The 16,408-nt window shown below is 32.8% G+C and overlaps 1 protein-coding gene across 4 annotated transcripts in view; it reads right to left on the bottom strand.

Annotated features, from left to right (window-relative positions):
* The window catches only part of LOC131956391 (neprilysin), a 35,079-nt gene that overhangs the window by 5,321 nt on the left and 13,350 nt on the right, over positions 1 to 16,408 (bottom strand). For 2 of the 4 annotated variants that reach the window (XM_059320793.1, XM_059320791.1), the window contains exons 2-17: positions 12,321 to 12,541; positions 11,304 to 11,336; positions 9,714 to 9,875; positions 8,370 to 8,453; positions 7,591 to 7,725; positions 6,287 to 6,354; positions 5,560 to 5,739; positions 5,103 to 5,189; positions 4,388 to 4,521; positions 3,477 to 3,567; positions 2,746 to 2,871; positions 2,145 to 2,243; positions 1,593 to 1,670; positions 1,308 to 1,411; positions 807 to 865; positions 608 to 659 (exon numbers count right to left, since the gene is read on the bottom strand). In XM_059320793.1, coding sequence (XP_059176776.1) covers positions 608 to 659; positions 807 to 865; positions 1,308 to 1,411; positions 1,593 to 1,670; positions 2,145 to 2,243; positions 2,746 to 2,871; positions 3,477 to 3,567; positions 4,388 to 4,521; positions 5,103 to 5,189; positions 5,560 to 5,739; positions 6,287 to 6,354; positions 7,591 to 7,725; positions 8,370 to 8,453; positions 9,714 to 9,875; positions 11,304 to 11,336; positions 12,321 to 12,541 — 1,713 coding nt within the window. The other 2 variants (XM_059320794.1, XM_059320795.1) reach the window with 2 other exon arrangements.

A 16,408-nucleotide genomic window follows, 5' to 3' on the forward strand; every position in this document is an offset into this window, starting at 1 on the left:
AAATTTAACTTTTAAAAATAGGCAACATCTTTGCTTTTGATGCAAATGTCAACTATTTTGAATCACTGCAAAAAATGCAATTTCAGTATGGTTATCTTTTTCTGGACTTTCAGGCTATAAAAAAAGAGATTATTATCTCTCCTTCAACCACCTTTCAACTCTAATGAACATAATGTTAAGTAAAATCTGTTGTTCTTTTTAAACAATCATAGTAACAAATCATCTTTTTGCTAATTCAATCATTTAAATGAATAATTTTAACAATAAAATTGGTAATTGTTGAAGATGGAACAATGCAGAAAATGATAACTTTTGTAACTTTTAACTTTCTCACTAACTACATTTAATTATTTTACTCTTTACAGTCAAAATCAAACAGTTTGTTTTTGTATATAAAGGCCTTTTTAAAATTTATAAATTATTGGAGAATTTTTTAATACAAAAATAGTGTAAGCTTGCACATTGTTGGGGGATTTTAATAAAGAATAACAACAGTAAAATTAATATCTTATCAAATGGTTCAAAAATAAATAATGAATATTAAAAGCATGTTTATTTGAGTTTCATGTGACTTAACGTTGGGTTGGGTTGAGAATATACATCATACCTTGAAAAATCCTGACTGTAGAGGGGAAGTTGCAGGAAAGCAGCAGGAAAGACTAAAAAATTATATTATATTTTAATTTCACAAGTATGAGTGTAAATGTTTGAAATAACATACTTAATATATATTTTAAAAAGTATAAACTGTAGTACATTTTAATTTTTCTTCGCATTGTTTAAGCATGAAAAAATGTTTAGCTTACTAATTTCATTATTTAAAGTATCGTAATTAGCATTGACTGTAATTGCTGGGACAGGCCACCTGAAAAAAAAATGTATTTTTAGTTACCAGCTTTTGACACTGAAACACATTCCATATAATATACTTGCATTATTTTAATCAATGATTGATAAAAAACTTTTTTGACAAATTATATAAAGTTGACTTTTATCAAAATCTCTTCAAATGCTACAATTAAGAATGAAGAAGAAGACTTTTTTTTTTACCAAAGCTTCATTTATCATTTTTTTGGAAATTGTGTTGTAGTCCATGCCAACAAATAATTCAGAAATACTAGGCCATTGCTATAAACATTTCTTATTATAAAAAAGGGCATGGAAATTAAATTAAAAAATCAGTTTCAACAATTCAGTAACACAAACCATGTTAAAGACTTATAATTGGAAGACATGATTACTATGACAGTGATTTTTGTGTATAGTAAAAAAAATGTTTTTAATAGAATATAAAATATTTTTCTTACTTGCTCTTATCCTTTGGTTCCCTCAGTTTCTTAATATTATTTTCAGCTGCGTTATTAAGGTAGGCTGTATTGGTTTCAAAATATTCTGTTTCTTTTGAGAAAATCTTGACAGATAAACAAATTCAGATTTAAATAATGAAGTAGCAACACATAATAAATCACATGTTATATGTACTAATTATTTATTAGAATGTTTTTGTTTAGTTAACAATTGAGTTTTAGAAGTTTATTATTGCTTTATAGAATTTAATCAATGGAATGTAAGCAAAAAAAAAAAATACTTGCATTTGAATACAGAGTGTTAAGTTGAACATCATCAAGAATATAATCTGGATATCCAATTTTAGAACCAATTGCATTGAGCTGCAATGTACAAAAACTTGGAGGTAAAAAGCAGGATATTTTTAAAAGAATAGGAAAAGCACCAGAACAAGTAGTTTCAAGGTAGCTAGTGTTATGAATTGGTACATTAGACCAAAGTTAAATTATCTGAGTTGGATAATTGTAAATTGGAAACTATTTATAAATGGCAGATTGTCTTTGTACACAAACAGATTCCATGTTACTCAAAAAGAATATATAAAATATTTGTAAATTTTAATCATTAAATTAAATCTGATGTAACATATTTTATGCTTTATTCTTAGGCAATCTACTACTAGGTAATGTTGTAAACTTAAATTTGTTTTATTATTATTCAAATACTTTTTTAAAAAATGAAGATTGACAATGCTTTAATTGATCGCTCTTAATTTCAATAGCATTGCTTAGATATAAAAGCTAATGTAAAGCATAATTTTAGAATAATTTTAGAAGTTTACTAATAATATGCACAACCTTATCCTCTGCTTTTTTCTTGGTCTCTTTAGTCATCCAAGTATTCTCATGCAGTAATTCTTTAAAAGCTTCAGTCAAATCACTTATCATTGTGCTTAGCTGTTAAAAAAATGGAGTTAACAATGAGTTAAAGATAACACAATTTCAATGTTGATGTGAAAATCATATTGGAAATATACTGTATAATTAGAAAAACTATTATGGTGTGTATTCCACTGATAATTTAAAAAAAACTAATAAATAGGATAATCTTTTAAAATTATTTTTAATTGCCCATCTCTTAATTAGGCCTGCATTAGTTGTAGGAAATAAAGATTTTTTTCTTCTCTAGAGAACATAACTTCACATAAGTAGAAAACTATATGTATTCAAAGGATGAAATATACATTTACAACCATATGTAGATCTATATATTTTTTAAATGGCTGTTTACTAGCTCAATTTTTATGAAATTACTGATTTTAACAAAATTATTTGTTCTAACAGTAACAAATCAATGATTTACATTCAATTTGGCTGCTTTAACCAAAAACATTCTGGAAGTTACAGTTCTACAAAAAAATTTAAAAGATTGAATGTTTAGAAAAACATTAATACTCACATATTCTTTAGCTTCTTTGCTGAAAAAGTTGTCTATGTACATTCGACTAATTGCATCAGGGAACAAGGCAGTTGCTTCCTCTACACACTTCTCCCATCTAGGCCTTGGCTGGGTCTTTAGTGTTGCCTAGAAAGGGAGGTAATTTATTAAACAAATAAGAATTTGTTGGAAATTTGAAAACTAAATTGTATGAAATCTAAATTAAAGCTCAGGGGTTCAAAATTTGAAGTAAAAGATTAACTATTATATGATTGGCAGTATATAAGAGTTTATATTCCCTAAATCAATATAGAAACAATAATATACAAAAAATGAAATCATGACTAATAATGTTGCCAATCAAAGTTTGTGATACTAAAGTGAAATCTCTGGCTAAAATGTCAGTTTGATGTAGAATAAAAAATACTTTTAAGTGCTCTGCATTTGCATATTTTAAATCTATTTTTTTTTTATTTTTGGCTATGAAGAATCCATGTTGATTACTATTTTCTTAACATCAATAAAAAAAAGGCATATTGACCCTCTCATCAAACTTAGGCAATGCATTTAGCTACATTTTTAATGTTCCAGATAGCATCTTCTCAGCTATCATGGTAGTTTGTATAAGCAACTTTGATCTTAACAAGCATATTTTTTGAAAGTTACTTATTATATTTGTCATGACTGAATACATTTTCAAATAATTCAAAAAGGACCAAAACAATTATTATTTAAAAGAAGAATTCACAAACCGCTATCAGTTGGTCATAGAGAAGTGTGAAGTTGGTGCTCAGTAGTTCAGTAAAGCCAAGCAGCTTGGACATGAGGTAGTTAGCCTGGACCCTAAGATAAAAATATTTCTCACTGCAAAGTTGCTGAAGTAGATTGAAGGGATAGAAATATTTTACATTAAAAAAAGAGCTGTTAAATTCTACTGAACCTTAAGAAAGTTATAGCTTTATTTTCATTAAAATGAAAATTTTGTGAGTTAAAAGTTTAAAATCCAATGAAACAATAGGGTGTGTGACTTTAGTTAGGATGATCAAAGTTTAAAATCTTGTAAAGGAAAGAGCACACAAATAAGTAGGAAGATGGTTGGCAGGTAACAACTAATAGGTTTTTTAAATTTTAAATGACAATGCAAATCTTGAGTATTATCTTCAAATTAGTAAACAAAATCGGTGCCTATTCAATGTTGCTACTGAATATAACTCAATTTTATAAAAGTTACAGACAACATGAAATTATTTTTCATTTAAAAAAAATACTTGAAACACAAGACAATATAGCTACATTAAAACATAACATTAACAAAAGCAAATAGAAATATCAGGCAATTAAGTAATTTTGCACAATTCTAATATGTAAATGAATAGAATTTTCCTTTAATCTGGTGATTTGAATTCAAAACTATTAGGATTTACAAAAAGTTCTATATCAATTGATTAAACTAACCTATAAAATACAGGCAATGAATAGAAATAATGGGCTCACTCTTTTATAAACATGTGTTTTTATTACAAGAAAATGATCATTCCTTTCTTCAATTTTATGTCAAGAAACATACACCATTTAAATACATTACAAATGTTGTAGCACACAGTTCAAAGAATTTCTCATCCAATATATAGTTTCAATCACAACTAAAAAATCTACTTCATACCTTTTTGGTGTATTTTTGAGCACTTCCCCCAGTTTCTCAAGATATGCAGGTTCCATGTTGATAATTATTTCCTCATTACCAATGAAAATACTGTAAGGTGATGCTAGTCCTTGAAGTAACTCCAACCAATTTAACTACAAAAATAAAACAAACTTGAATTAATGGCTTTTGTAGGCTACATTCTGATGATAACTTTTTTTAAACAATATTTTTTCCACTTTACCACATGTTTTGAAGTTATTTGTTTTGCTTTATTCTGATATCTAAAAACAGTGACAGAACAAATAATCGCAGACAAAATATCCCAGACAAAATATCTCAGGATCATTTGTAATGGAATCCTTTAAATTCAAAAATGATCTTCATAGTATATAACAAAGAGGACTGACAAAAATTCAGCAGTCTTCCTCTATTTGCAAATAAATTTTACTGCTTTAACAACATAGTTTTATGTGAAAAGTCAATCCAGTTGGAGTGTTTTATAAAATGTATTATCAGATTGATTTCACTATGTTTTGTGATGCACATGTTTAAAGTGTTTTTTTTAGACACCTGTCTTCTGTTTATTTTTGGGTTATAATAATAAAGGAATTTGCGAAACTCTGCAACAACAAGAATTTCTATTATGATACCACTAAAATTAGTTCTTTGTAAAAATTAAATTATTACCTGCCAATGAAGTTAAATGTTTTAAAGTAATTTTAAAGGTCCATACCCAGGTGTATTTTCCAAGCAAAGTTGCCACACTCATAGAGTTGTAGGTTGATTCCTGATCTGTTTTATCTACATCACTTCTCATGAGCTGTAAGCATTGACATTTTTGGCATGAAATATTCAACTAAAAGTTGTTACAATTTTGTCATATAATAACTTTAACTAATATATTTTGAAATTTTGTCATGAGACATTCAACTGAATTTTCTGACATTTTTGTCTTGAAATATGCAATTAAAATTGTGGACATTTCCATTATGATATATTCAAAAAAATGTATGGACATTTTTGTCTTACAATACATAACTGCGATCTGGGACATTTTTATGATTAAATATACAAATTTAATCATCACAGAATTAAAATGGGTAACCTGCTGGACCCTCAACAAAAGTGAAGAAACACTGAATGCACTGAAGTATCTTATTTAATAACTGAACCAAGGACATCATTCTTACTTTAGCAAGTTTGATTTCAAAATCCACAACATCTTTTGCATCTGTCTCTGCATCTTGTTTATCAACGTCAAGCTGAACCAGAGTGTCGATGAACCATTTTTCATAGCTCTTAACACGCTGATCATTCCTACCCTCCTGGTACGATGCTTTATTGCTCAGTGTCAGTGATGCATCAGTTATCTAAAATATTTTTACAGATTCCTATCATTATATTATATTTTAGGATAGGGCCTACATTATATAATAATTTAAGATAGGCTCCTATAGGTTCATTATTCAGGAAAGAGTTATGAAGATAATAGAGTGAGAGTTTTGAAAATAATACTCAATTCGGTGGTAAATTTGGAGGTAGTGATGAACAAAGTTGTAACTATTATAGTGAAAAAATTTAAGGTTTTAACTAATAATGTGATAGATTTGAATAAGATCATAACTAATGTGTAGGTTTGAAGGGGGCAATAAAATGTGACTGATGGTAATAAGCTGATTGGGGTTTAAGATTGTAATTCAAAGCAAACCTTGGTAGATGGTAGTAAATGGTCAATAATTAAAGGTTAATGGGATGAATGAGAATAATTATGCTAGTTCAATGTTATTTTGCATATTTGGAAAAAATACTAAATAACAAGATTTTATGTATTTTATTTTCACAAAAATATATTTGTGTAGATGAATGGTGGTCATTCATTTTTAAGACAAAATAAAATAATTTGTAAAGAACACTTACATATATTTTATTCTTATCCACGTTTTTAATATCCCTGTGCACATACAATGTTACCAAGGGCATCAAACCTGCAAAATAATGACCAGGATCAAATTTCATCTTTTTTCAAACATATTATTTTCATAACATTGGCAAGTATATTTTAATTTTATTTGGTTATTTGTTTATTTTAGCAGACAAAAAAAGGGGTAATAGACTGTCTCCCCTAAAATTAGTTTATTATCAATTGTTTATTATCAAGACTAGATAAAAGTTGTCAGAATGGTTGTGTTTGTGGTATAGCATTTTTTTCAAAATTACTTTCTTCTGTGGTTGGCTTTGCTATCTTCTTTTTAATTTATGTAGAGGAATTGTATGAGAAGTTCAGTATATCTAAATTATATGTCTGCATTACTCCATAAAATTTGAGAATAATTTAAAATTTAAAAACTTAAATCATTCAAACCTTTAGTGAGACAAGGAAGTTAAATATATTGAAACATGTGTTTTATCACACTAAAGGGAAATGTACATTGCACAATAATTTTGATCGCACTGAGAGTGTCTTGGGCAAACTATAGGTTATATTATTCAGCAGAGCCCACTAATTGTTATTAAAAGGAAAAAAATAATGCTGTCCCAAAGGAAAAATAATACTGTCCCAGAAAAAAAATATTACTGTGCCAAAAGGGAAAATAGTATTATCCCATAGGAAAAATATTACTGTCCCTAAGGAAAAACATTGTTTAAAAAGGAAAAAAAGTATTGTCCCAGAGCTAGTCTATATATAGTAATGTCACAGAGAAAATAATATTGTGCCTAAAGGGAAAATAGTATTATCTCATAGGAAAAATATTACTGTCCCAAAGGAAAAAAATAGTATTGTTTAAAAGGAGAAAGTCGTAATGTGCCAGAGGTATATATAGTACTGTCGCACAGGGAAAACTAGCAGTCCCAGAAAAAAATATACTACACTTCCAAAGGATAAAATAGAATTGTCCCAAAAGAAAATATAGCATTGCCCCACATCAAAAATAGTAGTCGCATATGAAAAAGTAGCCTAATGTTCAAAAGAAAAATCAATAATACTGTTCCAAGCTTGGTTAATACTAATTAAACCTGGACTTACTCAAGGGTATCATACGGGTAAGGTAACCTATCATAATCTCTACCATTTAACCGCATCGTTTCAAACTGCTAAATCAGACAGACATTTAAATGATCTTAAGTTAAAAAAAAATCCCATGGCCTGCCATTCGAGTTATGTAATTATAATGTGTAAACTAAGGTGTATTGAAACCTGCACACTAACCAGAAAAACTTACGATGTCTAGCCAATTTAATCAAAATGTCCTCCAATTTAAAATCTGTTTCATTCCAGGTGCTGTCCAAGGATGGGAACTTGCCGATGCTCTCGACCAGTTTAAGAAATGGCTCAGCACCCCTCACATTCAATCTGTCTGAAGACATAAGACACATTTCAATTTGATCAAATTACTGAATGGTGGATTTTTTATAATTTTTATAGCAATCTAATATTTTTTTTTAAATCTAATAATCATCAATTATAGATCAGTTTTTAATAAAAGAAAGTTCTATCATTATAGATAAATGCTTTTTAACAACTTTAATTTATTTTTAAAACATTTTTTAGGCAACAAATAAAAACGTTTTATCAACAATCATATTGTATCTAATACAATTAAGTTGTATTTGTAATTGTTTCATATTTTACGTACTAACTCACAATATTTGGTATAAAATGATAACGAAGACAGAAAACAAAGACTTGAATTTTATTTCGTATATCCAGTAAATAAGTGAATTTTGTTACAGATTATCTGGATTATTGCCCTTGAAGGTTTGTACTTCTTGCAGTACTTAGCTATTCAATAAATGCAAGTTTATTCACTAATTTTGTATTATGATATTAAGAACTTACTTAAGTCCATACACCGGGAATAGAATAATCCAGTAAATAAGTGAATTTTGTTACAGATTATCTGGATTATTGCCCTTGAAGGTTTGTACTTCTTGCAGTACTTAGCTATTCAATAAATGCAAGTTTATTCACTAATTTTGTATTATGATATTAAGAACTTACTTAAGTCCATACACCTGGAATAGAATAATCTAGGCAATTTTTTATAGGCAGGGTCTTTGGCTTCATTTTTCATTTCCAACAAACCTGTAAATCATTAACAAAATTTATTAGCTTCACGGTAACATATTGTGTCATTTATACTAGCTCCATATTGTATTTTAAACTTTGGTATTGCTTGTGATCTGAAAGGTTGCTATTAAACTACTAGGATGTTATAACTATTTATTATTATTTTTCTCCTTTATTCTATACACAGATAGTAGGTAATTTAACATGCATGAGTGAATTTTAAAAGAACCATATTTTAATTTATGCACAGACTAACTAAACAAAAAGTGAAAATAGAATTCCAGAAAATTTAAGATTGTTCTTCTTATCAACTGAATCAAAATTGTGGGCCTATGTTCACTTAAAAGCCCCATAGGTCCTAGGCATCAAAAGAAAAGATGCTACCATAAAAGTAGCCTCCCTTGGCTCATTCTGTTATTGCTGTTTTACACAAAGCACTACTTCACCTTCCTGTGCCATTTTGGCAGATCAGTAAGAGATAATCTAATTGTTCTGGCATATGTGAGCATGATCTTTATCTGGTTAAAATGCTATACTTTGGCTTAGTGCAGGCTTAAGAGTAAGTAAAGAAGGCCAAGGTGTTTATATTGGAAGGGAGATCACATAAATAGGTTAGCCTACCTGAGCATATTGTTAATATTATGTGCATACTGTTAATATTCTGTGCAAATTGTTAATATTTTGTGCATATTGCTAACATTGTTTCTTCCAGTCATCTCTTTGGGTGGGGGTGGGGGGGGAGGGAGCCCACTCACCACCTCCCCCCCCCCCCTCCAAAAGAAAGTCTACAGCCCCCCCACAAACAAAATGGAATTTATTTAGAAAATATATACTTTTAACAGTGTCCATCCCCTCCCCCGGAAATTTTAAAGTGCCCCTCCCCCCCCCCCCCCCCCCCCACCCACCAGGAGAAAAAAGTCTGGAAGAAACACTGGTAGGCATATCAGAAGTTATTAGAGGAAATGTTAGAACTCTCCCCTCCCCCCCCCCCCCCTCCCCATATTTCCCCTCCCTAAATGAAATGACCCCATCCCCTTTAAAAATAACATAACAACGCCCCCCCCCCCCCCCCACACACACACTGATAACTGTCACACATGACTTCGTTAAACCAAGATTAATTAGGACTATTTTTAATAACAATCTTTTTTTTTTTAGTTTTATATTAATATTTCTGAATAAATATGTAGTACTTTTGTTTTGTTTTTTCAGAACATAGGCTCACCCTTTATCTTGATATAGTACTTTTTTTGTTTAATCAGAACATAGGCTCACCCTTGATCTTGACCGAATTCCCATCATTGATTGTTGAGGCTAAATCAATCTTCGTTTCGTGAGGTTTGAGCTCCTGCTTTTTTAACCAACCACCGCAAGCGTATTCGTAGAAATCGTCGCATGGATTCACTTTTTCGTTCATTTTCTCTTTCAAGCGTGATGCTGTGGACGAAACAGTAGATCAACATATTATAATCTACCAGGGAAAAAAACGCCTTTAAATGTAGGCTATATAATTTCTGCTTTTTAATAGTCAAATTTACGAGAAACGCTGGAATTAAGGTACTGTATTTTAATTTTCGAAAGTTTTTGTAGAGGTTATACATCAATGACATCATTAAAAGTTTAGATTATAATTATCTATCATCAGGTGATTCAGCTGACAGTTATTCTTTCCGGAATCTCTCCGGGGAGGGGGGGGCGTTGCTCCGAACAAAATAAAATCTATATAGGAAATATATACTTTTACTGGCGCCTGCTACCCCGGAAAATTTTGCCCCCCTCCCCCCGAAAAAGTGTGAAGGAAACACTGTCAGCTGCTAAACTGTGTATGGGGAGAAAGGCGGAGGGGGGGGGGAAGAATTAACTTGCAGGGGCGCGTCACGTAAATTTTAATCCCAGACGTCCACAGCCCCCGCCCCCTTATACAGACGATATACCAAATTCTGAAAGAAACGCTGTTCCAAGAAATTAGTGCAAAAAAGATACAAACATTGCATTTACAGACTCTCTTTACTAAATGTACCATCCAAAACATCTTTAGAGATCTACCTTTCTCCAAAACAAGTACCCATTTTACACAAACCATTATATCAGTTTTCCGGAAATTGTGTATTTGAAAGTAAAATATCCCCATCATCATTGTGTTAATCCAGCATATAAAAGAAGGACGTGTGTGTGTGTATGTGTTTGTATGTGTGTGTGTGGATGGGGGAGGGGAGGTAGTGGTCCGCTTCTGGTTGACACAAATATGTTGCCATTTCATATCTACGAGCCGGCCCGCGGCATAACATACGCCGCTATTTAGTTGTTTCTAATTTTCAATATTTCATAATTTGTGAATTCGACAGTACCAACGCTGACACTGAAAATATTTCTTTAAAACACTATAAGTAGCTCGTTAAGGACCATAACCCCCCCCCCCCCCTTCCTTCCCTCCCCCCCCCCCCCTACGTTTAAAATCGTTGGCTCTGCTTGTAAACATTTAGAGTGAACACAGCTCACTAAAACCATGTAGGGGTGGGGAGGTAGGGAGAGCGTTTGCAGCTTGTTTTCTAACGGCTCGAAGAAGAGAATTATATATATAGATAGATAAGACCTTATTCAATTCCAAACTACTAGTTCGCCTATTGAAATTATCGTTTGTCACATCACCATTGTTTTTTCCAAGCATCTCTTCGGAGGGGGGGGGGGGAGATTAATGGAATTTATATAGAAAATATACTTTTACCAGTGTCCCCCCCCCCTCCCCCGGAAAATGTTGCCCGGGCCCCGAAAATATCAAGTCCCCCCCCACCCCCTGGAGAAAAAAGTCTGGCAGAAACACTGTACATCACCAACAGAAATAAACAAAAACACTTTGAAACATACCTGATCGTACGCAGTTCTCTGTTAAACATGTTACTGAAATACAAAGTACATGACGAGGATTATTGAATTAGAGGAGCTGTGTTCATGAATGTTTAGTAGGAGGAATGGCCTATTACTTCTGCTTATGTTAAACTGAATTAACTGCAACTAGAGAATATTTTTACATTATCTTTAGAACTATTGAAAGTATAAAGTTATCTCCTTCAACAATATTGCAAACTCCACTGCAACGGTTTAATCATCTGCTACAAAAATATCTTTAACTCTACTGCAACTACAAAGTCACCTGCTACTACAATATCTTTAACTCTACTGCAACTACAGTCGACTACTACAAAAATATCTTTAACTCTACTGCAACTACAGTCGACTACTACAACAATATATTTAACTCTACTGCATCTATATAATCATCTGCTACAAAAAATATATTTAACTCTACTGCATCTATATAATCATCTGCGGCAAAAAATATCTTTAACTCTACTGCACCTATATAATCATCTGCTACCACAATATCTTTAACTCTACTACAACTAAAAGGTCCTATGCTTCAACAATATCTTTAACTCTACTGCACCTATGTAATCATCTGCTACAAAAAATATCTTTAACTCTACTGCATCTATATAATTATCTTCGACTACAATATCTTTAACTCTACTACAACTAAAAGGTCCTATGCTTCAACAATATCTTTAACTCTACTGCACCTATGTAATCATCTGCTACAAAAAATATCTTTAACTCAACTGCATCTATATAATTATCTGCGACTACAATATCTTTAACTCTACTACAACTAAAAGGTCCTATGCTTCAACGATATATTTAATTCTACTACAACTACAAAGTCATCTGCTACAGCAATATCTTTAACTCAACTACAACTAAAAAGTCTTATGCTTCAACAATATCTTTATCTCTACTGCAACTACAAAGTCAAGTCGTCTGCCGTAGCATTACTTAAATAAATCATCCAAAATATTAACTCCTTTACCTCCTTCTGTTGCTTACCTACGGGGGGAGTGGCGAAGAAATAAAAAATGATAAAGGCAGCGACGAAGCCCAAGCAGATGATGAGCACGAAGATAACCAAGACGAGCAAAACCTTCTCTAGCCGGCTCCTCTTTCCCATGCATCCTTGGCGAGGGGGTGTGGCGTTGGACGGTATGACCGTGACTGGCTGGGTTATCGTGACCTCCTCTGGTGGAGGTGGGGGAGGCTCTGGTTCCACTCTGTAAAAAAAAAATAATAATTTAAAATCCCACTGTAAGTTTTATTTGTAGGTAGTGTATTATCTTTATGAATGGTAAGTAAGAAAAAAAGATTAATGTTATTTTATCAAGTAGAATCTTGCTGAAACAAATCTGTAGGCCTATATCTAATAGTTTTCCCAACGTATTTTTTTCCACACAAAAAAGCCGGAGATAAAACGCTATCGTACACGAAACGATGTTTAGATGAGCTTTAAATTGCACATTTCTAAGGATTTTTTTGTTACGTGCGTCAACTGTTTTTTTTTTTTTTTTTTTTTTACCTGTAGGCCTACCTAAGTTTTATATTTCCAACAAAGTTGGAAAAAGGATGAATTTTTAAAAATATATATATAAAGCCAGGTCTGAAACTATTTTTAGCTGATACAGAATTTAGATATGATCGTCCAAAATGTACGTAATCGTATGCGTTATCTTGTAGCACAAAAAATAAACGTGTATTCAATGATCATGTCTTCAGATTGCACCAAAGAAAAATTAGAATTTTATTTCGTTTCACAAAAAAAAAATTTGGTCACAAACCGCCTAAAATTACGTCACACCTCAGCCTACCTTTGCCCCCCCCCCCCCCGTCACACTTTCTGACACACACTCATCCCCCTGGTCACAAAAGCCAGACCCCCCCCCCCCACTTTAAGAGTGTGTCCTCCCTTTGTGAAAGAGTCATTATTAAACCGCTGTATCTCAACAAGGGAACACATAGGTTGTAAGAAATATTATAATTTAAACATTTCAGATAGTGAATTGCTATCTGACTTGTTTCCCTAATTATCTTTCCTTATACAAAGAAATAAATTACAATAAGTTGTGTTACGTGTGTCTATGTGTGTTGGTGGGCGGGGGGGGGGGGTACGTTTTCATGATATTTTTCTCACACGTACATTTAAATTTTAAAATGTTTTCGTTTTATTTGTTTGAACTGACACACATTTAATTAAACACGCCATGTTTTTTTGTTGCTTGTTCGTTTAATTAATTAATAGTGCTTGACAGATTGTGATATGATTTTTGGCTTAGTTTCTACTACTATCTTACATTTTGCAGCCTTTTTTGTAGCACACATTTTATTGCATACATTTTAGCTTATATTTTGTAGCAAACAGTTTGTATCATACATTTTAAAGCACGTATTTCGTAAGTACACGTTGAATGTTCCGAAATAATATTTTTACCTTGTTAATATATTAAAGCAGTTCTGTTTCACACATGCAGCTTATATTTACCATAAAGCCATAACTCAGGTCTATAAAACATCTCTTTGCCAGGTCGTAACTCAAAAATTTTAAAAATGAAAAAAAAAGGATTTAAAAAAGATTCGTTACATGGCAACACAGGATGTGAGTTATAAATAGATGTATGCTTCGTGAAGGTCGAAGGTCAATGAGTCGTGATCACCCTACTCAATTAACCAGCTGCCTAGGCAAGAGTCTGGTACTCAACTAAATGTAACTTGCAGACTTGAGCTGATATTGTAAACATGTGTTTATCCTTAAAACCCCATGAGACCATGGGGAGTAATATATAGGCCAGTGTGTAGAAGTATGTGGGGTTGGTTAATAATTTGTTGGTATGTGGGTTGGTAATAATGTATTGACCATATGTATGTGGAAAGGCGAAACATATCCAAGAAAAAATTGTTGAACAACACGTTCAGCTTACTGACCTCTCCAGCGATACTGAGGTCAATGAAATTGACTAATACGACGTTGAATCATAATTACCTATTTAATGAAATCCAAGTTGTCTGCTTTATATTTTTTATCGCTATACGTGTAATATATTTCGATTTGCCCTCTTTCCGTACATTGACGTGTAGTGCAGAAGACCACTTCTCTATCTATTTGGTTATATGAATGTACGCGTTGTATCTATGCAATATATATATATATATATATATATATATATATATATATATATATATATATATATATATATTTCCCCTCCTATTTACAAAAAAAATTTCTACTTGGTTTATGTGTCCTATTTTTAGCTATAAGCACAGAAAAATGAAGCCGAAAATTGGAATCCCCCCCCCCCCCCACACACACACCGTCTCGCACACCCTCCACTATCCCACCCTACATCAATGTGCACGGCTACCCTTCAAAGCTTCCTCCCACATGCTCGACCGCCCCAGCACTCATTGACATTTCACTCTTTAAACAGCCTCTATCCCACCCCTATATCCCACTCACCACACGTACGCTCAACTCGACGCCATATTCAAATTCGCAACTTTAAAAATCTGTCACCGGCCATCTTACGAAACAAACTCCCTGGCCTTTCTTGTATCATTACGATTGTGTGTTATTTTCCTTGATGAGATTCTGAGATGACGAATGCCATCCGAGATGTATTATCCGCCATGCAACAAAGGTCAAGGGTCGAATTCTTCTTAATGTCAGAAGACAGCAAAATATGCTACCCTTATTGTTGCATTTTGAACAATCTGTATGCAGAATTTTTACAACACCAAGCCCGATTATGTAGGCCTGGGTTAAAGGATTATTTAGTGGGGATTGTTGATCCAATAGCAATTAATGTTTAATGTAGTTTTATTGTTTTGATATTTCGAAACAACTTAACTTAATAAGGCTGATCTGAATGTTGTTTTCATATATTTGACTAAGTTTATGTCATTTTATTCTTGTATTTTTTATTAGGATGTTTTAAAAACTGTATGCTTACATAGGAGGAGGGGGTTGGTTTTTAGTGAAGAAGTGTGAGAGTGACATTATTTTGGTGATACGATGTGTGGCGATCGGATTAGGTGGGGGGGGAGGGGTTAAAAATTCGGCTAAGAAGCGTGAGGTGTTCTATGAATGAACATTTTGAGTAAGTTACTATAAACATACAGTGGGTAAAAAACGGGTCTTATGTACGTTGTGGAGTAACACGAGTACCCCACTCAATATTTAAACAATTGCAATTCTGTGATCTCGGCTTCTGATGGGATAGTGTGGTCAACTCAATGACCAGCCGCTTTTACTTTCCCCAAGGTGAGTTAAGTACCCGTTACAGCTATGTGGACTCAGGGACTTTCTACCTACTTGAACTCGGATTCCAACTCGAAACTTTTGGGTCAGCAGTCTACGGCAAGGCGGTTCAACGTGAAGCTTGAAATAGGAAAAGGGGGACACAAGAAACATATTCTTATTAGAGTTAACTCTCATTTCCACATTATAATGTCGTCCAGTGCTGTCATTTGTAAGCTCCCATCCAATGCCCTACGTCACTCACTCTCTCTCTCTCAGCTGCAAACGATATGTGTGTGGGGAACATCTGCAACACCTCGTGTGTTTATGCGTGTGTATGTGTGTGCGTGTGTATGTAAATATCTTTTTTTTCAGAATTCGCGCCACCGGTCTATGACGTCATCACGCGGCACGCAAACCCGGCGGGCTAGAACACACGTAACTCAGTTGAAAGACCCCCCCCCCACCCCCCCCCCCTTCAACGAATTCCTTGAGCCCCGCCCTTCCTGCCACATGACCTCGGGTTCCCTTTGGTAAAACCTGGAATGCGCACAAGAACCCCCCAGACGTTGATTTATTTCCGCGAGCTCTGACGGTTTGCCGGAAAGTGAAAAATAAACAAATAAATAAATAATCTATAACACTGCTGGAAATATAATGATGAAACTATTAACCCTCTTTGATATAAGTGTCGAGATTTAGGTTTAAATAAACCATGAATATTTTGTCCACATTTATAAATTATTTCTTTGTAAAAACCTTTGTAGCTTAATACGTATGTATATACAGTTCATTAAAAAAAAGAGTAATTAATTTCACTTAATTTGGCTTCATACGTATCAGATACACTTTA

The sequence above is a fragment of the Physella acuta genome, unplaced genomic scaffold (assembly GCF_028476545.2).
Source record: "Physella acuta isolate Inbredline_101_S28 unplaced genomic scaffold, ASM2847654v3 ptg001146l, whole genome shotgun sequence".
Lineage (NCBI taxonomy): Eukaryota > Metazoa > Mollusca > Gastropoda > Physidae > Physella > Physella acuta.